Source organism: Python bivittatus, unplaced genomic scaffold (assembly GCF_059951505.1).
Source record: "Python bivittatus isolate LINGU-HERP-01145 unplaced genomic scaffold, Pbiv_v1 ctg000350_np1212, whole genome shotgun sequence".
In the NCBI taxonomy this organism is placed as follows: domain Eukaryota; kingdom Metazoa; phylum Chordata; class Lepidosauria; order Squamata; family Pythonidae; genus Python; species Python bivittatus.
This window is the reverse complement of record NW_028277074.1, coordinates 5,880,879-5,906,365: the sequence shown is the minus strand read 5'-3', so window position 1 is coordinate 5,906,365 and position 25,487 is coordinate 5,880,879. Positions and strand designations below refer to the sequence as shown.

Here is a 25,487-nt window from a genome sequence, read left to right as displayed (position 1 = left end):
AGGCAGTTCTCAAGGCAGAGAATATCTGTCTCAGGCTGTAGTAACTAGTTATTACTTTAGCTTCTGTAGCTCAATGTATACTTTGCCTGCAGACGGTCATCTTTGTGGCATTTCACATGTTGCTGAATACAAATCTCAGCATCTTCCCCATTGGCTAAACTGCTTGGGATCACTGAGTGTTCCAGTGCCACTCCATCTAGAGTGCCACGAACTGCCTACTCCTGGTGTAAGCAGTAGTGGGCAAGAAACAAATGAGCCCTAAGTATGCTGTCTGTCTTTCTTCCTTCCTTCCTTCCTTCCTTCCCATTTTATCTTCACAGCAATCTTATAGGAAGGTAAGGCTGAAAGACAGTGACTAGTCCAAGATTAGCCAGTGAATAATTGCCACTCCACACCTAGTTCTACACCTTTACATTCTCTCCTGCTAAAGAGGAATCCTCTCCTGTCTCTGCTGCAACCTTTTCCCCATTGCTGAGTTGAAGTGTTATCCCTCCGACCCTGAGTGAGCAAAACCTAAAGCAGCATGAAATTGCTGACCCCTCTCTGGCCTCTGTTGCCTCTGCTCCCAGGCACAGTCCGACTTCCCTCCAGCCAAGATAATAGGTGAGAAAGCCAGATAGATTTTACACAAATAGAAGCTGCCTCTGTGTTGGAATAATGGGAAAAACACTACTTCAGTACCAAAATGGTTAAGAACAACTTAAGCCTGACTTACTCATGGACTGTGGGCAAGATGAAGGCAATGTCGTGGAGACACAGAAAGAGAAAGATGTTGCTGGGCAACGTGTGCTGTGGTTAGGTGTATATGTGGGAAAGCCCTATTTCCTTATTAGTACTCTATCTGCTTCATGGTCCTTTTTTAATTTGCTTTGAAATGTTGAGGGTCTGCAGGAAGGGCTGGATGAAACAAAGGATAAGGGCCAACAGCTAGTCCCATATGTACTAAGCTCTGAGCCTAGTTTCTAATGGATTAAGCCTTTTCAAAGTGATAGCGCAGCTTGCTCAGTTTTGAATTCTTCCCTCTCGTATTACTCTTACTTATGCAAAATATCAGTTATTAATGAATGGTTATTTCCCCAAAGTGTGTTGTTGTTGTTATTTGCATCATCCTTACAGGAGTGTGGTAGTTAGTCATGACTGATGTAATTCATAGTAGTGGAATTTAAAAAGCCAGTGCCATAGCAGAAAAGATCTATTACGATTTCTTTGGGGTTTTCCTTGAATTGAGGCTTCAGGTTTACACCAATATTTATCTTTTATTATTTAGTTATATTTACTAAACTAAATATAAGTTATGTAACATTTACAATGAGGCATCCTTTCAACTTTTTATTCTTTAATTATGCTTCTTCTTTTGGACTATAACTCCCATCAGCCCAATCAACACCAATATTTGACATGCTGGTTGGGTTAGTGAGAATTGTAGTCCAGCACATCTGCTTTGGGTACTAATAATTCTGAACTTCATGGAGATCTTTTGATTTTCACATTTCAGTCCATCATTTCTTATTTTTTGGTTAGAACCAAAACAAGGCATTTGTTGCTGTATCATCATAACATTCAACTGGCCATGTAATGGAAGTTTCCAAATGACACATTTCTGCACTGAGGTTTCAAAGATGTGATAGAGACTTATCAAATAACATATACTTGCCTGTTCTGGAAGGACAGAAGTCATTGCATTTCTGGAGCATGTTTATAAACATTATTTCCTTTTCTAAAATTGGCAAATAGTATGGCCCCGTTGGGTTGTTGTGTCATTATTATTATTTTATCCATATATATACACACACATATATGTGGATAAAATAATAATCTGGTTAGGGAGGAAAGAAGCAGAAAGAGGATAGAGGAAGAAAAGCATGCCCTGTCCATTCCAAGGCCCTTGGAAAAGTGATGGGTCCTGGAAAAAACATTTGCTCAAATTTCAATGCTGAAGTTTCGCCCTTTGCTGTCACCTGGTGGCAACTTTGTCAAATTGCACATCTGCCCAATGCTTGATTGTGGCTGCCTGAATGCATCTTGAATTATTTCTCATTAACTTTCTCAACATAATACAGTCCTTAGAATTCTTGATATCTTGTATCTACCAACCTTTGTTTTGCTTTCCCCAGCTGGAAATATTATATCCAAACACTACTGACCCAGTAAAGGCTGAAAGGAAGTGATCAAAGCAAGTAATGAACAATATCCTGGTCAATAATTGGACACTGAAACTTCTCAGCCTCCAACAAAAAGTGCCACACATTAGTATGCAGTGCTTAGCATCTTCTTGGAAGTTATTCAATCCTTTAGTTAGTCTTTGTTAGCTGGGCAACTTGTCTGGGCCCAAAAGCTAAACAGAAGTGTCAGAAGACCATCAGGGAATACCAGGGTTGTGGCCTGGTAAAAAGTAAACAATAATTTTAGAAGGCAGCAGGGGCAACCCTCTTCTTGCTGCCAAGAAACAACAGGAGTCAAGTCAATGTGAAGGAGGCTTGATTTTTAAGGCTAAACATTTGGACAATCTCTACAAGCTGAAACTAACACATTGTATACCTTTGGGGCCTTGTCCTGCTTTTGTGTTCAAGTGCTATGCATCTATCCTTGAGTCAGCACAAAGCAATGTTAGATAATAATAGTAATAGTAATAGTAATAGTAGTAATAATAATAATAATAATAATAATAATAATAATAATAATACGTATCTTATTCTGCTTCCCTGTTGCATCTGTTCTGCTTCACTGCCAAATGGGGTTTTTGTCCTGACTGGGTAGTGTGCCAGTTGTTATCAGCAAGGTGATCGGTTTCTCCTCTGGTTTTACTTCCATCTTCTTTCGGCATGTCACCAACCAATAAAGTAAACTTTTACCAATAGGACACTGTGGTACAAGTGGGCAAGATTTAACTTTGGAACCTTGCTTGAGCTCATAGAGGTTCCTGGGTTGGTTTCTCTCTGTCTCTTCTCTTACCCCACATGCCATCTCCCGGGCTACAATTGTGTGAAATAAAGAAGCATATGGAAAGACAGCAGGACAGAAAAACCCCAGGAGGAGAGAAGCAACTTCTGCTATGATTGTACACAAGGGCTTCATGGGTTCATAGGATCTGCTTCAACTCACATCACACTTGTGTTTTTCCCCCCCACTTTTATTAGCCACATAAGGTCGATACTAGTTTCATTTATAGGCATGGAAAGCAAATCAAGCAGTATTTAATTACAGCAGCTAAACAACAGCTAATTAAGCTGAATTCCTTGGTCCTGCTTTCCTGCCTCCCTCATCTGCCTTTCTGATAAGCAGTAGTAAAGCAGGAAACAAAATGCTTGATTTATGAAGTCTGCTCAATCATTTTAAGGTTAACCATCTCTCTATTTGATATGTGCACATGCTACAGGATAAATGGATGTTTTAATTCTGTCTGTATCGTGTAAACCACCAAGAGTCCATTCTGATTGTGGGAGGATATAAAGGTAATCAAATAAAATAAATATGGGGTTAAATACACTAGCTGGCACTCTCTCTGAGATTGATGGGAAACCGGGAAACTCTCTTCCTCTCACTTCAGCTTCCCACAAAAGCTATCTTCATTGTGGAAATAAGTCCCTTAGTGTCCCTACTCTGGTGGGTCTTCTTTGAACCCCATCCAAATCATCTTCCTCCCCCTTCTTCTTCTCTGAAGTCTTTCTCCTTATAGTTCCATTTCTTTCCTCCCCACTGCCATCAACAGTTTTCTTTCTTTTCTTTTTTTTATGAGAAAGTTCTTACCTGTGAGAATGGATGCTATCTCCCCTACTCTCATGTCTCCCCTGCTCTCATGTAGGCTTAAAAGAATAGCATGTTCACGTGAAAAAATGAAAGATAGTCTTGGGCCATTGCATGCTCTTACAAGCTTTGTCCTATAGAGCTAGAGAATGTAACCTTATTAACTGCTGGGGAACTCCAGCTTTCATTTAAGACTGAGCAGAGGAACTGAAACTGATAAAGACAGGGCCATGAGTTATTTTATACCTATAGAATTGGGCCAAGGAGATATGGTAAAGAATATCAGGTAATAACACCTTGTCTGAGATCTATCCAGCCAGATTTTGGTCCTTCAGCAAAATTGATGCTGAGGTAGAAGAATGGCTTTGGTTGTGAGGGACACCATACCCATGATCAGGGACTCTACTCTGGAGATACCAGGCTGTGAATATCTATATGTTAGGTTGGGCAGTAGAGATAAGCTTGGGATCCTGGTGATGTACCAGCTTGGTACCTGGCAGGATCCGTCTCCAAGCTGCTGAAGCCAACCTCAGGGATAGTAGTAGAGACCCCACATCTTTTGGAATAGGAGATTTCAACCTCCATGTTTTGAGAGTCAGCTCTGAGACAGTTTGTGAGTTAATGGTCTGCATCCAAATATGGGCTTGTCTCAGGTAATCTCTGGCCTGATCTGGAGATTGAGGAGATTTCCATCACTGTGTTACTATGGTCAGATCATACCCTGATCTACATGTGATTGGTAGCCACCCACAACCTCCATAGGGTAGGCCTTATTTAAACAGTTGGGCCCAGGTACCTAATGGATCCAAGTGGTTTCCAGTTGGAACTTGGGGGTTTCCCAGATCTCTGGCAGGCAGTTCAATCTGGTGCTTGGTGGCAATGGGAGGCAAGTAGACCATTGGACACAATTACCTCCTAGCAGCCTCTTTCTGTGGGCTGATCCCATTTGGTACCTTGATTCACTGAGGCTCTTCAGGAAATGAAGTATCAAAAATGATACCTGAAGTGCTAATGGAGAAAGATTAAAAAATAATGATCCAACCAATTATAGTACATACTCATACTCAAGCATACCCTACTGCAATAAGGGAAGCAAAGGGTTCTCACTTCTCGTTTATTGCATTGGTGGGCTGTGACCAGAGGCTTGTTTAGGGTTAGAAATTCCCTTTTAGTAAGCAGTCATTATTGAAGTTTCCTGTCTGGCATTTGTGACCAATTTGCACAGACTTTATTGACAGATAAAGTCACTCAGATTCACCAAAGACTTGACTCCTCATGGATAGAGTCTTCAATGGTGACTAGAGTGCTGTCCTATCATGTTATCTGGGAACTCTGGGAAATTGGATAGGGTGTGATCTCCAACTGGATGTTTGAGACTGGCTCATAGTTATTTAAGGCCCCCAGATTCAGAAATGGGCTTTTCAGAATGGGGCCCACCTCAGCCTTCTTTAAGACTGTAGGCAGCTCCCTTTCCTGTAAAAAGACATTGACAGTGTCTGGATTCAGGTGGTCACCTCCACCATGAAGAATCCAGGACAAGCACAAGAAAGGGGGCATGACTGCACTTTCCAACAATCCCAATGCACATGCCTACAATTATACCCAGAGTGAACCTCCCAGAGTCCCTCCTTGTGAGGGAGTTGGACAGTGATATAAATTTGACATATAAATATTATAAAATAAAATAAAATAAAATAAAATAAAATACCCAGTCGACTGACTTCATCTTTAAAATAAAAGGTGATAAAGCAGGACAGTTTTTACACACTGTTAAGCTGTGGTAGGATAGTATAAGCTTAAGGGGGGAAAGCCTACTTTAACACTGGTTCAGTTAATGATGACTTAGCGCTGTTTCACAGGGTCAAGGCTGAAGATTAATCATGGTACCATCAGGGTTTTATTGTACCATGATTAAGTGCATTTAGCTTCTGATTCATTTACTGAGCAGACAGCACAACACTGCCAACTTAAGAGTAGCAAGTAAAGAATTATATATCAGTATCTCCCCTTATTTTAAAATAGAAATGTTGTGCCAGTGTGCCTAACAGTGAAAGTGAATGAGGAGCAGTTGTTTAGATATTGGACTAAGACTGAGGAGATACCAATTCAAGTCCATCCTGTCATGGAAGCTCCCTGGGTGACTTTGAGACTCTTTCAACTCAGCCTACCTCCCAAGGCTGTAGCGGGCAAAGAATTGGCAGAAGGAGTTTTATGTATGCTATCCTGAGTTTCCAGATGGAAGGCAGAATTTAAAGCTAGCAAACAAATACAATAGCAGGGAATAAGCAGGAACAGGACTGCTGTTTATACTTAATTCTCAGGGTTTGTTCTCTGCTCTGGGAAATAGAATAGTAAAATTAGACTGGCAAGAGAACCAGTTTTGGGTTCTGAAGCTAAGGATAAAGGTGACTCCTAGTTTAGAGAAATGCTAAGTATGCTGAATGTGCTGTCAGGTAACAGTTTTGCCAATGTTGAAGAATAAGCAGGGAATACAAAGAATCCTACTTCCTTGTTCTAGATATATAAAACAATCTCTTTATTAGTGAAGGACAGCATCATAAAAAAATTACCACAGTGTGAATACAGCTAAAAGCATTACAGGAGAATTATTTTTCAGACATTGCGTTGCTGCACTATAGTGTGAGAAAATGAAGCAAAGTGGCAAGCTCTAGCTGTTCAACAGAATATGCAAAGCTATCTCATGCCTTGGTTTTCCATGCATCTTCTTTGGTGTAGTAAAGATCCAGTTCCTGACTCAAAAAGCAGGAAGTGTTCAAGGGGTGTGTCTAAAAATGCCTATCACCAGACAACTGTCATTTTGATTTGGTTAGTTTTTCCTAATCTGCTGCTTTTCACTTGTATAATCCACAGTCAGCCCAGCCAAAACTGCCTTAAATCTTTTAGGAAGATGAATGAGAAAATCCTGCATCTAAATGCAAGTGGTACAAAAACTTGGCAATCAAGGCAAGTATTATTATACACCATGTTGAACAATATTCCCCGAAAAAAGAGAGAAAGCATAAACATCTAGTCCCTGACAAGATTTGGATGGCAATAAAGAAAAAGAAAAGGACAGCTTAATCTCTGCCTGTGGTTTATTCCTCTTAAAATATTTCAGAGTATCTTCCTTTGAACACTGGCTACAATAGATGCCGAAGCTGTATTTGTCATCACCAATTTGTGTGCTTTTTTTTTTTTTAAGTGCACTGGATACACTTACAGCCAGTTCACATTATAGTATACACTCCTGCAAACTGTATTTATATTTCGATAGCATGCTAAGCAGATGAAAAGCTTTTCTTCTCTGAAAGGAAGAGTTTTAAGCCTTAGTTTCAATACCACATTAAATTAAGGCCATGTGTCATATAAAAAATAAAAGTTTTAACCCTTTTTTCTTATGGTAAGGTCAGCATTAAATTGATGCTGATTTAGACATATCATGGTTCTCACAGTGGTTGACCTGACATTTACGGGAAGAAGATGTGGGGGCAATTGCTTCTCCTGGTTTTGTCCTTCAAGAAATGGCAGGTGGTTTTAGAAGCATGAAGCACTGGTCCTTTAAGTAGTTTGTAGCTACTGTAACTAGTAGTCCTATCCTCTTACATAAATTTGCTCACAAAGTTCCACAAAAAGTAGGGCATCTTCTATAAACATTTCTGATATTCAAGTAAGGAGAAAACAAGATTCACAAGACAGGTAAACTCAAAAGATATCTGATTCTTTATTTTTGTAATAAACTGCAAGCACATCTTAAATAAAGATGAGCAAAATTATGAAAAGACTGCTGGAAAGCAGTTGACTTAAGATGATATCATCTACAAAATCGTGGTGAGGGAGAACAGTCTGTTCTTCTCTGTTAGTCACACACTAAAAGCTAGAGTATGTATATAAAAATACTTTTGCCTAATTCTCTTCAAAATGTCCAAGAGAAATATATGATAAGAATCCTTACACTCTGCATTGCAAAAATGGGGTGAAAGGGTTTTTGTTCATAATACAGATGGCTCTAGAAAGTTATGGGCTGAGGGAAATTTCTGGACGTATGGTCTACTGTCAACAGGTCACTGTCCATCTTTGCACAGAAGACCCAAAAAAAGTCATAGGCAGTTTGAGAACATCCTGTGTGACATAGCTTAAGGAGCCTGCTGCTAATCCCTGGATTTTGGGGTCCAGGAACCAATGTTGATTCATGTAAACCCTCAGCACAAAAGTAAATAGACACTATGTTTAATCACAAAAATCTGCAACAGCTGAACATTTCAATGATGTAGCTTAAAACCTGCTCTAAAATTTTCTACAGAGTTTTTGTTTCTGATTTCAGTGTAAGAACAGCTGGAATTCCTCGATAGAATTTAGTCAGTTGTATGTCTACTTAGGCTGAACTAGGAATCTTGGGGATTGAAGGCCAAACACTGACTTGGAAGCAAAGAGAAATTATTCCAATTTGGGGAGAATGGAGTTTAGATTTCTCATATTTAATTTTATAAATGCTCTTAGGAGTAGGAACACAACAGAATACCACATTTGGGCTCATTTTAAATGGTTTTGCAGGCTTGTGCTATTAGCAAGTAAGTAATTATAAAGGACATTATACTATTCTGAGAAAGCTTGGAATGAAGAAGCCCCAGTTCCCCAGACTTGGGGAAGGCAGAAGGGAGCACATAGGATCAAGCATCAATCGGATCAGGAAAACAGTCGTCTATAACTTCCTGAGCTGCATTGTCAACTGTGACCTCTTGGAACTCTGTTTCTGTCCCCACCTTCTCCTCTCTTCTGGATTCTGATTTCATCTCAGGTTCCACTGAAGGAATTGGATCCTCCTTATGATCTGGTTTGAAACTTTCACAGGTTTGTGCACCTTTAAAAGAATAAGTTAGGAAAATTCATAAAGATATATAGTATTGTGTACATTACTGAAATCTTTAATCAGATCTTCAACTCATCTTGCTTTTCATTCTTGTAAATGACCCAAACATTAAAACATGGAAACTGAGTTCTTGAACTTAAACATGTTTACTTCCTATGAAGCTGTTTATGGATTAGTTAAGGTCCATCTATTTGGGGAAGTCAAAAAGTCAGGAAATCATAGGATATAATTATTATTATTATTGGCAATGAAACTCTGTATCACCTTTACTTGACCTGATGTTATGAGTAAACATTTGGCAAGGAATTCTGGGACACAAGACCAGTTTGGGCAAGTTGATTTTATACAAACAACTGTTTAAAACAATACATGTATGTATAAAACAATCACTATGTAAAAACTGTTTCAAGGAGATTTCTTATTGCACTTGTAATAAGTGCAAAAGATTGGCTTCCTTCAAAGGATACTGGATGGAGATGCATTATTCTGGTTTGTTACCATATCTCTCCTCCATGCCAAAGTGGACAGTAGGAAAAACAGCTTTTAGAAGCAACACAGATACATTTAGCTTTCTGTTGTTCAATAACAACACTTAATAACACATGTCTCTGTACTTACTAGTATTGGGGGTACTATCAACAAGGACATCTGTAACTTCACAATGGTCTCCATTAGGAGGACTCTTTGGTCTTTCACTGGAAATGGCAGACATGGTTATCCCCTCATCCTTTTCATCTTCTGTAGAAAAGCACAATCAAAGTCTGAAAGGTGCAACTCGTGTGTTCTTCCATTCTTATTGTGGAACAGAGAGATGCTTCAGTCCTACACCCCAGGGTTCCTCAATCTCAGCAACTTTAAGATGGGTGGACTTCAACTCCCAAAATTCCCCAGCATGGCTGGCTGGGGAATTCTGGGAGTTGAAGTCCACCCATCTTAAAGTTGCTGAGGTTGAGGAACCCTGCTATACCCTACTTACCTGGAAGTAAGCCCTAATAGACTTTAAGACTGTCATGTTGTTGTCTTATATATTAGGGTTTAGTGAAGCTTTGAAGGGTGCTTTGACCTGATGAATGAAATGAATATCTCCTGAAGCTGATTTGTGAAGCAACATGGTATTGTTGCTTCTAAAAGTGAAACAATGCAAACATACTCTGTTACATCTGACTCTGTTTCAGAGCCTATCTCTGCTTTTTCCCATAGTGTTACGCTACAGAAGACAGCTGAGAAGAGCTTTTTCTCTCCTTTTTTGGCAAATGGTGCTGAGTGTACTTGGAGGAGGCTAAGAGAATGCTTGTCCTATAAAGCTCACCAAAATCCATCAACACTTTTGACTTGAGCAACCATTATGGGATTGCCAGTCAAAAGCCACTTAATATGTGCTGCCACAGGTCTTCCAGTCTGGGCAGCTTTGGCAAATGTGGGCACACTGAGACTGCTCAGCCTGGAGCCTCTTCCAGACTATTTGCCAACTGCTTTGGTGAAGACCTTGGAAGACATATTACTGACTTCATCCTTTTGGTGAATGCTGTGGAGCATGCTCTGCTTGCGCTACCCACCTTGGCAAGTAGTTCTGAGGAGGTAAACAGCATGTGTTCAGTAGCATTCACCAAAGAAGGAGATGTCTTCCACAAAAATATTTGCTAATTATTTGCCAAATTGCCTAAATGAAGTTTTTAATAATAAATACAAATGGAAAAACCATTTCCCTCTATTTTTTATTATTTCTTTCATGGGCCTTTAAGTCCTTGTTTCCAAGTAAGCATACATGAGGCTGTACTGTGAGACACCACACCAAAGAGGAAAAGCCCTACTCACCCACAGGCACCTGAATGAAGTTGTGTTTGGCTTTCATGCAGCAGCATGTGATCAATGAGGCTGTGATGGCTAGCAAAACTGCTCCCCCGCCACAGGCTGTTAGGACATACAGGAAGAGTGGGTGTTGCAGCAGATCCCCTGGTGGAAAGAAATAGCTGGCCTTCAGCAGTTGAAAAAATAGAAGAAATCAATGCTTGCTTTCCTAAACATTAAACCATATCAAAATTAGAGCTGATGTCAAATCCATCTTGACACTGAAAAAGCAGAGTTTTGTTTTTAAATGTTTAAATACACACACACACACACACACACACACACACACATAATGATGAAAAAATTAAAAAACATATATCTCTTATGCATTAAATAAAATTAGTGTTACATGTCAAATTCCACAGTGCAGTTATTAACACTGAAGTCACTGAGGCAGCACTTCCAAAGTGTGGAGTCTTCCAAATCAGGTACGAGGAGTATGATATTCTGTTTGGTTCAGCTGTATGTAGTTCTGATATAAACTTTTTTTCCTAAGATTAGCAGCAGTAGGAAGAATGTATGTGTGTCTATGCTTGTATGTATGTGACTATAGGAATGTATGTGAGTATAGGAATGTATGTATGTGACTATTCCCCTTGGCAGGTTGATATGCTGTACTCAGATCTTTGAACCACAAAGTTGTCACGATCAGTTTGTCATGATGTGACAAAATACCCTCAACTCAAAAGCATTGAGTTGAATGCTCAAGAGGGTGACCATTTCCTTGGCTCTAACATGTACTATTTTTACAAAATATCTGCAAATATTAGCAGCTGTAGTAAAGCATCCTTAAACATAGACAAAATGTTTTGTATTTTAATATTTATACCCTAGATAAGACTAATTAAAGTTTAATAATTTTAATAATTAAGCATAAAGTTGTTACTATTAATTCATTGATCCCTTTAATAATTTGGATTAATTTCTGTCAGTGTGTTGTCAGGGGCTGCTGTCTGCAAATACTTTTGTGTGGCTTTGATATTTATGATTCAGTAACAGCTGCACAATCCCCCACTGAGAGATAATTATTTTTGGACTTTGCAAACCTAGGGAGATACAGCATAAACTACAGGAATCACTTAATGTTATTTCAAATACAGACCAATCTGAAGACAGAAGTGATGTTAGGGTAAGGCTGAACAACCTAACTGTACTGTCAAATACAGTTAATGAATCATCACTGCAAAGTCCACTTTGTTTGTGTATTTGCATTAACAGAAACAGCCAGATATTTTGTCTTCTGCTATTGTTGTTGAAAAATGGAGTTTCAGAGCAATCAGTGGGTTTGAGGGTGTTAACTGTTTATGTTTCTTTAAATAGTCTGATCTAGGACATACACAGTGAAATCAAAATATTTTCCCTGAATTATGCACAATTATCATCTTTTCAACTATGCATAATTTTCAGTTTCTGGAATACGTATTCTGATATAATAATACGTAAAGCTGCCTTATACCTTTGATCTAGGTAGCTTGCTTATCCACATTAGTTGGCCTCAATTCCTCAGTCTTAGCACTTTTTCTTCCATCTTTTCTTGAAGTTGTTAGGGATTGAATCTGTGTGTAAACATAGCTCTAAAATCTATGTTTTGAAACTACAGATCCCTACAGATCCCTGGTGTTTCAGAGCACTTGACTATGGCGCCTAATAGCATTTCTGTATGGATCTGCTCATATGTCACATCAAATCCAAAGAGCCATTGATCAAATCTCTCTCTTTGACTCCCTCTTTTCTTACATCCAAACTAGGACTTAGGAAAGTACTGTAAATACAGATGCTGTAAATAAATCAATATTTATTTTACAGCCAAAAGGCCAGAAAACAAGTTACAAATATAATCTGGACTTGACATTGAATAAAACAATTCAACAAATAAAATATTTAATAAATATTACATGATACACTTAAAGGCCCAACTCATTGATTTGTTGCTAAAAACCTTGTCTTTATAGCCATAGTTAAAAATCTGGATGTTGCTGCTGTAATCTCAGGATTTTCATCTGCAAGTAAAATTTTTACATACTCAGAAGTATCCCTTCCTGGTTTAGATTTTAAAATAGGCCAGGTAACTTCCTGCCAAAGACTCTTATAAAATTCACAATACAATAAAATATGATCCACTGGTTCAGGATCAGGATCATTACAGGGACAAAAACTTTGAGAGGTGGGATTTTTTTAAAATCTACCATATAGCATATTTGATGGCAGTACATTTAATCTGACTTTTGAGAAAGCTATTCTGTATTTACTTAAATATAAGCTATCCAAATATTTAGGGAGTTGAAAAATGTCTGTAATTAATGCCAAAAGTTACAGGTGAACATGATACATTGGCTTTGGCCATTAATTCCTGTACTGAGTTATCCCATAATCTTTGTTTGATACAATGAAATGCTGATGACATACCCTGGAAAATAAATAATCAGGATCAATGCCAGTCTGATTTATCTTTTAAGTCACTTGTTTAAACCACATACCTACAAAAGATTCATTTGGAATTTCCTGAAGCAATCCTTCCTTATTTTTAAAAAGATATATTTGCAACCAAAACTTATTAGTGCTTAACCAGGCCTTTGTTTTCAAAGGGCATTGCCCAGTTTCCAAGAGAACAACAGAATTTGGAACACAGCTTGGTACACTTAAAAGAGATTTTTAAAAATTTGCCTGCAATTGGCCTGTGAGTGGCAACTTCCAGTTAAGATGGCAATGTGAGAAGCTGAGCCTCCAGACAGCTCCTTTGGATAATACTTTATTTTTTCTACTTCTGGCTAATTTTACGTCAAAAGAAGTGATTAAAGGCTATTTTAGTAAATAGAAAGCAAAGGGAGTAGCACTAACCCTGACCTTAGAAGATAACGCTGTTACTACAACAAACATTAAGGTACCAGCAGGAAATACTGATTAAAGTTTATAAAACCTTGGAAATTATTAATGGTTGTTTTGCATGTAGATGCTAAAATAATTGAAGAGATAGAATTACAAGCTACTATATATAATGGTTCTCACTTGCAGAGGCTATGCACAACTTGGCTTGCAATCTCTAACACAGGAAGCTGGGCTAAATAATTTACAACAGAGACAATTAAAATTTACTTATTATTTTATTTCTCAAGAGACTGCAAGTAGCCAAAGCTTGACCAAGGATACTGAACAAATAAAAGGAACTTATCTTTTTATGATGCATGGTTGCCAAAAAGACTTAGAATGACGGCTTTATAGCAGAGAACCTTTTACCCAGTGTTGGATACTTTGAAGCAATTGCAGGAATCAACTGATAAATTAAGTATAAAATGGGATGTGGAACTTCATCTAATTAAACACTTTTTAACTGAGTGCAAGCTCCTTCTCTTTATTGTCACTAAATTGGTCCAACAAAAGGTGAAAGTGGAGAAATGTGACACAGTTAAAGGGGCAGAGCAAAGCAATAACTGTTTACAATGCCCAGAGCTAACAAGTAAACCACTGAGTTCCAGGAAAGAAAATTTAAACTCAAATAATTCTAATACAAAGAAATTATCTAAACAGTTTAAATCGAAACAAGGATAGCTGAAGAAAAAAAGCAAAAATATAAAGAACTATAAAACAAGTAAACTGGCTGGGAAGCTAAAATTTAATAGACTGTAATATTACAGATGCGCATAATAACAACAAAAAGGAAAAGAAAGAATTATATGAAGTTAAATAAGATATCAAAGAGGACTTCAAACATAGACTGTGAAAATAATAACAGTATAAGCTCTATCTTAATGACAGTTGATCCTAGTGAGAAGAAGAGAAAGTCAACTGCTTGTCAAACTCTAGTAACTGTGGATGCAAAACTATCTTTATGCCCTTTAGTGCCAGAAGAGTCAACTATGGTTAACTCCAAATGTGGTAAATGCAAGAAGGTCATTACTAAGTTATTTAATATACCCTGGAATCCTAAACTTGTGCCTAATAAATTGGCTTTTATAAATTATCCTAAACCTAAAGGAATGTTATCTCAATTGGAACAAAAATTACACTTTGTTCAATTGATCCAACATTTAATTCCATCAATCACTACAAATATGATTAGTAAGACTGAGTATTTATTTTTAACTATCTTAAAGCAAGAGCAATTGTTCCATTCAAAACAAGAGAAACAGGAGATGGTATATTTGATCTTAAGGATTCTATTAATCAAAAATCTATCAGAGCATCTCGTTTTTACAAAATACAGCCAACCATACCTCAACCCTGTAAACTTTAAGAGCAGCTAGTCAAACCACCAGGGAAAATAACTAATCAAGCAAATCAAGCATAATGTTTGCTGCTGATATGGAAGGAAAGGGCACAAGAGAAACAAAGAGATTGCAGAATAAAACTAACACTGAGTCTGCTTCAAATTAGCAACAAATGAGATAATTGGAGGTCAATGAATTAAGTGGTAACCCAGTCAATCCAGTAGTCTTTATAAGGACCCTAGGTCCGCCCAAAACTCACCAGCAAGTAATTCTAGAAGCAGGAATTATTGTGATGATAAAGAAGGATTACTAAAGCACATTAATGTTGATGATTGACTACTTTCAGAATATAACTCTAAGCGCTCCACTCTGACAATAATTTCCTGGAATATTGCTGGTTGGTTCAACAAATGTAATATTTCTTTTACTCAATATTTAAGCAATTTTGATATTATTATATTCCAGAAAACTTGGGTGCACAATTATCTTTATCTTCAGAGCTTTATTTATTGTAAAGGCTTCTAGAACTTCCAAGAAAGTTAACATAGCAATCCTTGTCTCAAGTGCTTTAAAGGCAGAAACAACCTTAGTAGGGCACTATGAACAATGTGCTATTACAATACATTTAAAATTAAAATATTTTGATTTAATAATCATAAATATTTATCTTCCAACAGCTAAAACATGATTCTGAACTAAACATATTTGGACAGAATTGGAACAATATATATACAATCTGCTTTTAAAATTCCCCCATACACATTTTGTGATTCTGGGTGATTTAAATGCCAGAATTGGCCCTAATAATGAAGCATTGGTAGCCAAGTTTCCTTATTTATCTGTCAAACCTTGGGAAAGTGGATTGTATGACAGACGGTCTACAGAACAGAACATTAACTATGCGGGATCTTGTTAAGCTAGTCTTTGCAATAAGTTAAATTTAATAATTTTAAATGGTTCAATGGGACATGATTATCCTGGTGAATTCACATTTACTTGTGGGTGGGGAGCAAATGTGACAGATTATTAACATCGACCAATTTATTTCCCTTTGTCAGATTATTTAATGTTGGCTCCAGATCAGATAGTGATCATCAACCTATAGTTTTAAGTTTGTTAACCAATAATAAAGAAATTTGTCTAACCAAATACTATTCCCCAGAGATTCTTCAGGAAAGTAATTTCTACTGCAAGATTTCTTGGGCAGAAAATCTAAATAATTATTTAGCTACAGTTTAAACTCTACCCAAGCTTTGGATTTTAGATCATGTATAATAAAAGATGGAAGTTCTACAGAAAAATAATTTCTTTTAATATTTTAACAATCCTAATCAGTATAACTCTAGTATCTGGAGCATCCACTACAACAAATCAAAGAAATACTCAACTGAGTACCGCTTCTAGTTGGTTTGATGTGGACTGGGTTACAGCTAAGAAAAAATTAAGAGCTCTATATTTAGCATACAGAAAGTCTAATTTACAACAGCCCCCTTTAAAACATTATGAGTTGAACAAAAATTGTAAGATACTATTATGTCAGAAGAAAAATTATAAGATACTATTATGTCAGAAGAAACAGAAAGCAGAGAGAGATTCCTGGTTATTATTAATAAATGCTTCTCTGTATAAAGACTCTAAAACCTTTTGGAAATTAATTTCCAGGGATTTCACTGCTCCCTCTCTTTAGGATTGTTGTATACTATCCAAAACCTGGGGAAAATATTTTAAATCAGTGTTTATGGAGCAGGAGCAACCTGTCACAAATATAGCAAATAACATTCGATTCAAGTGACTTACCCTTCCACAGTGGGAACCAGTGCTAGAGGAAGAGATTACTGACCTTATATCAAAAGTAAAATCTGGCAAGGCTCCTGGCCAGGATAATATACCCATTGAAAAACAAAATCTAGATTGGTGGGGCCCCTTATTAGTGGGCCTATTCACTGCAATAGAGAGCTCTGGTTTAATCCCTTTGGGCTGGAATAGGGCTATAGTAGTCCCCCTATATAAGAAGGGAGATATAGAAAACCCTGCCAATTATAGGCCTGTCAGTTTGCTATCAATCCTGGGAAAACTTTATGCAAGACATTTAAATGAAAAATTAATTTCTTACCTTGAGGAACATTCTGTTTTAACAAATGCTCAGGCTGCTTTTAGAAAAGGCAGGCCAACAATTGATCAATGTTTTGTATTAGCCTATCTGGCAAGAAAATACTCCATTTTCCTGAAAGGTAAACTGTTTGCTGCTTTTGTAGATTTTAAAGGCGCTTTTGACTCTGTTAACAGAACCAAACTTTGGGCCAAATTAGAAAATTTGGTTCCTGACAGGCGTCTTACATACCTAATACAGGCACTGTATCAAGATAGTATAATGCAAGTTAGACACAACAGAAAATGTGCACTTACAGATGATATTATAGTGAAGAAGGGAGTGAGACAAGGTTGCATCCTGGCCCCTACACTATTTAACATCTATCTCAATGATCTGGATACCACATTACTTCAGGTTTAGGGCCATTGTCCATCATTAGCCAAAAGGAAAATTTCTACTTTGTTATATGCAGATGACGCTGCTCTTCTTTCACGTACCAGATTGGGCCAGAAACACCTACTTGAGGCACTAGTTTAATATTGCCAAGAAAATCAATTACAAACTAACTATGATAAAATTTTGGTTTTTGAAAGAAAAGTTAAAAAGTATATCTGGAAAATTCAAGATCATATAATAACACAACTAGAGAATTTTAGTTATCTGGGCATTTTATTTAACCATGCTCTAACCTGGCAACATCATTGTAAGCCAATACTTCTGAAAGCTAAATCTGCTATGATGGCCTTGCTTCAATATTTTTACTAAAAAGGAGGAAGATTTGTTCCCGCAGCAATAAAAGTTTTCAATGCCAAAATTGCATCACAAATTCTATATGGAGCTCCAATCTGGATCACATTTGCCAATAATAACATAACACAATTGCAGGCAAATACAAATGCAGAAACTGCATAGCCAGATCTAGCCTTAGGTTTGTAATAAAAGATGAAGTTCATGGAAACTGCATGCTAGAGGATTTTGAATTTAGACAAGCAAGGATGAGGATTTCCTGGTGTTGATATTAGATTATTACTCCTGGCATAATAATCTAAAGGGTGCATTTACTTTTCAGCAGTGTTGAATATATTTGTGTATGTAAAGTATTTTTTTTTTCTCCTGAAGCATATATTGGAACAATTGTTCTCCATCTATGACAAGTGGCGCCCTTTCATCATTTGTGCTGCTTGGTGCTTTCACTGAAATGGTACTTGCAAAAATAATCAGGAAGATTAAAATAAGCTGGATGAGAAAAAGGAAGGAGTTCTTGTTATCTAAACTATCTAAACAAGAGCTGCAGTCTCACACTAATGAGGACGTGAGAAGAGAAAGTGATTTGATAGAAAGAAATGATTTTCTGCTGGCAAGATTACGTGAAGGATATAGAAGAGAGCACAATTTGCTTATCTATATAGCTATATTTATCCATATAGCATTTTGAACTCAATAAGAGAAGCTAAGTAAAATATAACTTACCATTATTACACCACAGTTTAACAGGAGTACTCCTACAGTGCTTTCCTCTGTGGCAAATGAATTTGCCACCCTTCTCCAAAATAGCTTTATTGCCATTATCCTTCATACAGGTATCACTTATATGATTTCCGTTCAGAGTCCAGTAAATACTGTCATTGAACTGGCCACCTATTTCACAGGACAGGCTGATTTTTCCATCAGGCAGACAATGAATATGAACAACTGGAAGCAGATATAAATAGTGGGGTGGCAATAATCAGGCAGGAGACAAGAATTCAAAAAGTTATGGCAATAATGTTGGGTGAAAGATAAAAATTATGATATAATCAAATAAATAAAAATCAGTCTGGTCTAGCTTTCATAGGAAAATATATCAGAACTTTTCACTGGGCAGTTTTACAAATGTAAAGCTTATATACCAGCAAAAAACTTTACCACATTTCATTTTCCTGTCTAGAAGTTATACAATATCTCCCTTTATTCATATTCAGTCAAAACCAAATTACTATATTTTTCATTAAGCTTCTGTCAGCTTCTTCAGATAGAAAGATTACAATTGCATATACTACTTGGTAAATCCTCATAGACCTTTTCCTGCTCTGTGCTTCCTGAAAAAAAAAAAGTCTGTAAAAAAGTTATTTCCATACAAATGTTGTTCAGAAAAAAAAAAATGAAATCTAGGAACTTTGTAAAGTAAATCACTTGATTAATACAATATTTCCAAATATGTCATAGTATGTAGTTAAAGGTGAACTATAATAAGGACACTATAATGAAGGTACACTACAGCTAGTCCTCAGGTTATGACCATTCAAAATTATTACGGTGCTGAATGAATGGTACTTATGACTGGCCTTCAGAGTTCCAGCTCTCATAGCATCCCGATGGTCACCACTCATGATTACAACATTGCAGCAAGCTGCAGTCACGTGATTGAATTTCTGACGTTTCTTGCTGTCTTACCACAACCAAAGTCAATGGGGAAGCCAGCAGGAAGTCATAAGTCACAGTTACATGAGGTCCTGACTTAACCCACATGGTCCTTGAGAAGGCAACCAGAACTTCTGGAATTGCTGTCACTAATCGGCACATGACATCACACTTTTCAATGCATCGCTTAGCAATGGCAATTCTAGTCCCAATTGCCATCTTAAGCTGAGGACTACCTACACTCTACCTTCAGGTGAGAACTCCCACCACATCCTGGCTCATTTTTCCCTCCATTTTCCTGCTGAAGGCAAGGCATATGGTTTCTAAACATCATTTCATTCATTTTTAAATTAAACCAGTGTTACCTTCCCAGTGAAAACAAACACAATGAGGTACTGATGAAGATTGGGGTGGGGGGAATGAGAAACACTGTGGAGACTAACTTTTGTGTTCTCCACTGGCCACTTGTGTGGAGTACTGAGTGTAACAAGAATGGCAATGATGAGAATACTGAAGAGTGGTGTGATGTTCCTCCTACTTCATCAGGCATCTGTTCTCTGCATCTATGACTTGTCAGCCAGGCTATTTTTAGACTCCAGTTAGCTGTCTTTCAAAAAAAGCATTAGACCCATGTTCAGAAATAGCCTGGCTGACAGGTCAAAGGCAAGGAGGAAGTATTATGAGAGGCTTCTGGGTGTTCCTTCCTGCCTCCTTCATGCCTGTGACTATCAATTAACAGACATAAAGAAAGGGCATGGGTCAGGAGGGAGTGATCAATAATGAGTGAATTCCATCCTTGACTGCCAGAGAATGGCAGTGCTGTCAGCAAATGGTCATGCTTGCAGCATTTGGAAGTAGCAGGTTAAATTGGCAAAAAAAGGCACACTCGCCAACAAAGTAATAAATACAATTAAAAGTATGGCCACAGGAAACACCTTGTTGACAGAAGTAGTGCAAAAACTAAAGCACTCATTCATGATAGAACCCAGCTGCCTTTCCTGGTTTAAACTGATCTTTTTAACAGCATTTTCTCAAGTCAGCACTTGAGAAAGGAGCCAGTGCAGGCATTAGATAGTGTAGGTGGATGGTTCAGAAGCCAGGTGTCCAGCCTCCCCTGTGCCCTAGGTCAAAATGACCATTGAAGGCAATGCCCAGCAACTGCACAGAAGGGTCTGTGCTGTAGCAGCATAAAGTGTCCAGTGACAGCTGAACAGATCCCCTGACTCCTCCGTCAACCACATACTCAGTGAAGAATGCTGGATTGTGTACAGAGCAGAAATTGGGTCAGAACAGGAGGGAACACACTATAAAGTAGAGAACTAAACATGAGTTGAACTGCCTCAACTGTGAGCTCAGGATGAGATGAAGCAAAACAATATAAGGAAATGTCATGTAAAAATAGATAATGAGGAATATTCATGCAAAGATTAGGGTGACATGAAAATGAGCCCCATCATTCAAATACAGCAATCAAATGTGTGGCATGGGGCTATTTAGCAATCATAAGGAGGAACTATATAAGCAGAACCAGAAGAAAAGGTGCTTTGAATAAAAAGCTGCCCCTTTTCACAGCCTGTTTCCAAATGCACAGGAAACTCTTTTCAAATACTTCTTTGTCTAGCTCAGTGACAGCGAACCTATCGCACAGGTGTCAAAGGTGACATGCCATGATGTTTTGGGTGACATGCCAGCATTCACCAACACCCGACAACAACTATTTTCCCTGTTTCGGCTACTAAAGAAACTGAATTTGCCAATAGAAGAGAATATGTGTAGCTCAGGGTTGAACTGTGGAGTCCGTGGGGTTCTCTGAGCTTGGTTGTTTTCTTGCAAATAATTCATTACCCAGCTAGGAAGATCAGCACTGAAGATGTTACCTAGCTTGGTAATGAAACGTTTGCAAGAAAACAACCAAACTCAGAGAACCCCAAGGACTCCACAAAACTGTATTTGTTTTACCTTTATTGCATTTTGTAATTATTTGATGTTTCTTTATATAATACCAGCACCACACATGATTGGACTAACGTGTATTTTTTAAAATAAATGAATATGTAAAGAATTGTTTCTCTTTTGTTCAGGGGCAGGGGTGGTGACACGCCAGCACAGTCAAGTTAGGCATTTTCCAAATTTTTGACATGCTGAGCCCAAAAGGTTCACCATTACTGGTCTAGCTTGATATAGGAGTGCTTTTGACAAAAATCTTCTTGTACAGGGTTAGTTTTGTTTAGTAAATAAGACATGCATGCTTATGTGGGCATTTGGTTTGATTCCTCTTCTGCATATAATAAAAATAAGAATTTTAAAAAATTGAAAAATAAAGATGTACTGTATATGTGGTTAGAGAAAGAAGACTGCTTTTTGTGTGGGTGGAGATAGAAATTGCCCCTTTATATTGTAAATCCACTATATGTGCAACTGTGTACCCAAAGTGCATATTCAGTGCAATTCCTATGTTGAAGGGATTAAGAGTGACGCTTATTCTGTGCAATTCCAAAGAGAAAATGCTATTCTGAGAATTCTCCCTCCTTTAAACTATAATACCTTATACCTGAATTAAAGAAGGAAGCATTTCCATTTGTAACAGTCCAGGGCTAGGCTTGTGTATTCAGAAAGCTAGAGGAAAAATAGTGTGGTTCATAAATACAGCATGAGTAAAAAGCCTTTTAATTGTTTCAAATCAGTTGATTTGTGCAACAACTTTTTACTGTAATTTGTAATGACCAAAAAGTTTCTGTTCCTTGTTATACAGAGACAAGGATGACAAGTTCACATAATTTTTCTGCAAGGAACTATACACTTTTAATTTCAGCTCAAATTATTTTGGGTACATGGTAAAGCCAATCATCTGAAATGTCAGTAACAAGCTCCAGTCATGATTTAGCATGTCCATATGGAATCTGCTTTGTGAACATAAAGATAGTTGAAGTTATAACTGATTGTTCAGAAGACCAGTTTACTAATAATAGGCCACATGAGGTAATGATGGTTGCCAGTTGAATACAAAATATTTTCTCTGTCCTATAGCCTTTAGGCTCCACTGTGTTTAAATTTAAACACAGGTTAAATTCAAATTCAGGTTCACCTATCTGCTGATCACAGCCTAAGGCTGGATGCTTAACTGGAGTAAACACATTTAAGACATCAATACATATACCGTAGTAGGGACTGCAAATGAAGCTCTTAGATTTTGCCATGGTTGACTCCCAAACCATCCATGCTGTGGATACTTACCACAGCAAATAAAGGAAGTCTCATTTCCAGGGCACTTTCTTTTGTCTTCCTTTGACAAATTATATGCTATAACTGGGTGAGCATCCTTTGGTTCTGGTGAGGAATTCTTTGGAATGGTTGAATTATCGGCAGTACAAATCTTGCCTATAACAAAATAAAACACATTCACTGTTGTACTATTATTATATTCTGGGTTTTATATGTATCTGTCTTTGTACTGGCAAAATAGATAAAACGTTGGCATAGAGACAAGTATATCAACAGATGTTTGAAAGAGTGGTATTGCATCTGAGAATGAAAATGAAATACAAAAACATCTACATCACCAACAGAAAAAATAGTGATTATTACTAGAAATAGTATAGTGATTAAAATGATCTAAACATGATTAAAGAAAAAAAAACTAACAGAAAAAGATTAATCTAATAACTATAAATAACAATATAAAATTAATTCAATCCTAACATAATTCAAGTTTATGTTTAAATCTATAAATTTGTGTCATCTGCTCATTTTTAGAAGACAGAGATTTTCAAAAATCAATAATGAACCCATGGATCCAGTCCTTAAAATCAGGAGAATAAGTTTCTTTCCAGTTACATAGAATTATCCTCTTTGTGGGACCCAGGCCTGGTAGAGCCAAAGTTCTTGATGAGATGGCAAACTCCATGTTTTAGGAATGTAGTTCAACATCAAATTGACATCCTTAAATATGATATTTCTTTCCATGATTCTATTGCCATATAATTTGAAACCAAAACAAGGCTGTAGCTGGACAAGACCAAATTATATGAGTTAAAGAGCATTTCTTACAATACTAACACCAAAAAATCCAGTATCCAAGCTTTTTAAACTTTGTTTGTTTGAGAGGCACAGTAAATATGAATTAGTATTTTCTAGAGAATGAATTTTATTTTAAATCCTAAGAAGCATATTTCATATTTATGAATGCCTAGACCAATTGAGTCTCCCAAACTCAATAATCCCATTCTTCATTCCACAATTCATATAACTAATGCAAATTAATCATTATTAATATTAATATAATTAGTATTGATATTAATATTATAATGATGTAGACACATAATGTATGTATACTGTACATTGCCAAGCAAATGTTGTAGGTGAGTCATACTCAACGCACAATCTCTCAACATCTTTAAAACAACTACTGTATTAGCAATCAACTGATTTAAAATGTTAATTCCTTACTTAGCTCAAGCATTCCAATAAAATATCCTCCCTGCTATTTTCAAATTTGGGTACCACAATGTCAGCTTCTCATGTAATTCACTATCAAAAAGTAACCACTTAGCTATTAATAACTAAATTTGTCTGGGATATTTAGACATATGCTTCAAGGTGGAAAATGAAGAATTTGGGTTGGTATAACTGTACCCTAAAACTTTTCAAAGTTTTAAAGGTGTTATATACTTGCTCTCCAACTGGGTCAAGGAGGGGGAAAAATCATAAAAAGTCTCATTCCAAAACAAATAGATATCAAATGATATAGTTAAAAATCTGATACAATAAAGCTGTCATCATCAGAAGATATCCCCAGTTTAGCCAAGGATATCCTGAGGGCTTTAGCCTGCTATAAAAACATTTAATTAACTTATCTATCTTTATAGCATACAAATTGGCATTGGAGAAAAGAAGTGTCATTGTGATTGTTAATATAAAAGAGCATAGCCTTGTTCTTTTTGGAACAGATTTAAGGTGTTCATATTTCTTAGCTTATATGTTTACCTCATCTGAGGGAAAGTCCAGGAAGACAGAGGAATAACTATTTAAGGAACCTTACAAATACTGTAATTACCTGGTTGGTTTACTTATTAAGCTGCAATTTGATGTGATCTTACTTGAGAATAAGTCCCATTCTCTCTATATATATCTGTTTAATGCAAACTTTAATAAATTAAAAGCAGATGAGTTCACAGATCTCAGATTTAAATGACAATACTTGCTAATATACTGATGAAAACAAAACTACAACCTAAAAATAGCTCTTCCTTTGGCTAAAGTATTTAATATTTGAAATATATTACTTGTCTGCTTATTTGTAGAATTAAATACGCCTTATATTATCATTTGTACTAAATACTGGTATATATCATTATTGGTTGATTCACTGGCTTCAAAAAGCAGGAACTGTTTGGTTCACAGATTTATACTGATAACACAACACATAATAAAACCAGTAAGAGAAATAACTTCCATTGTTTAATATAAAATATAAATAAATAAGAACATGACCAGTGCATGTACATCTGAATTTAGACTTGTAACATTCATTTCTTATAATTCATAGTCACTGACTCTGGAATCATGAATGAACATATAAACAGATCTGGTGTTTCAAATTCAAAAGAACTTTAAGTATGATAAAACCTTGAAATCCATTTTTAAAAGCTACATACAACTGACCTAAGTGATTTGGGATGATTTTTCCTAGCATACTGAATTATTTACTCAGGGACATATTGAGAAAAGAGAAGGAGCCCTAAGAATCATGGTGTCTAACTTCCCTTTTTGCCCACTGCATTACATGCAAAGCCCTTCAATCGTTCTTATTTTTATTATAAATGCAGTAAGCAAAAGAACATGGTAAAATTAGTTTATGAGAAAAACCAGTCTTACTTTGGAACAATTATCCCTTTTTATGCTTTGATGATGATGACGCCAATATTTTGCTGACTACTGTTGACTCCTTTAAAAGAGGGGGGAGGGTCTGTACAAAAGCACCATTTCCATTCAGCTAGGCATTGTGCTAATTTTATAAAATAAAGTTCCACTTACCACTAGTAATGGTCAGGATTATCAGCATGCATGGCAGGGAAAATGAAAAACTGAAATCCATTTTAAACATCTTCTTGCACTGCATGCTGAGAAGATCTAGCTTTGCTGTTAAACCAATGTACTACTCAGGATATGATGTCAGAAGCAGTAACAAAAAAAAAAAAAGAAAGAAAGAAATGAAATAAAAAAAGAACAAATACTGGAGGGATCCAAGATTAATGTAGAATCAAAATAGAACGGAAAGTTGTTTGGTTGACTGACCTCATGCTATAGCCACATTAGCAAGATGATCTATTTC

At 36.8% G+C, this 25,487-nt stretch overlaps 1 protein-coding gene across 2 annotated transcripts; it reads right to left on the bottom strand.

Moving 5' to 3' along the window:
• Positions 1 to 6,282: 6,282 nt before the first annotated feature.
• On the bottom strand, positions 6,283 to 25,277 carry LOC112541391 (uncharacterized). 2 transcript variants are annotated; one of them, XM_025170690.2, is made up of 6 exons: positions 25,190 to 25,277; positions 22,391 to 22,534; positions 18,227 to 18,448; positions 10,427 to 10,564; positions 9,230 to 9,349; positions 6,283 to 8,602 (listed from the first exon to the last, which is right to left on the bottom strand). In XM_025170690.2, exons 1-6 carry the CDS (start codon positions 25,272 to 25,274, stop codon positions 8,412 to 8,414), a joined length of 900 nt encoding a protein of 299 aa, XP_025026458.1. In that variant the 5' UTR covers positions 25,275 to 25,277; the 3' UTR covers positions 6,283 to 8,411. The 2 variants fall into 2 exon arrangements, with proteins under 2 accessions (XP_025026458.1, XP_025026457.1); XM_025170689.2 differs by lacking the exon at positions 18,227 to 18,448.
• Positions 25,278 to 25,487: the final 210 nt, after the last annotated feature.

Bases quoted from the DNA above. Each gene is read 5' to 3' on its own strand.
- LOC112541391 (XM_025170690.2), bottom strand. From the start codon at position 25,274: ATGCAGTGCAAGAAGATGTTTAAAATGGATTTCAGTTTTTCATTTTCC. The intron at 18,449-22,390 runs GTAAGTATCCAC...ATCTGCTTCCAG, and splicing joins GACTTCCTTTATTTGCTGTG to TTGTTCATATTCATTGTCTG. The intron at 8,603-9,229 runs GTAAGTACAGAG...ATTCTTTTAAAG, and splicing joins TGATAGTACCCCCAATACTA to GTGCACAAACCTGTGAAAGT.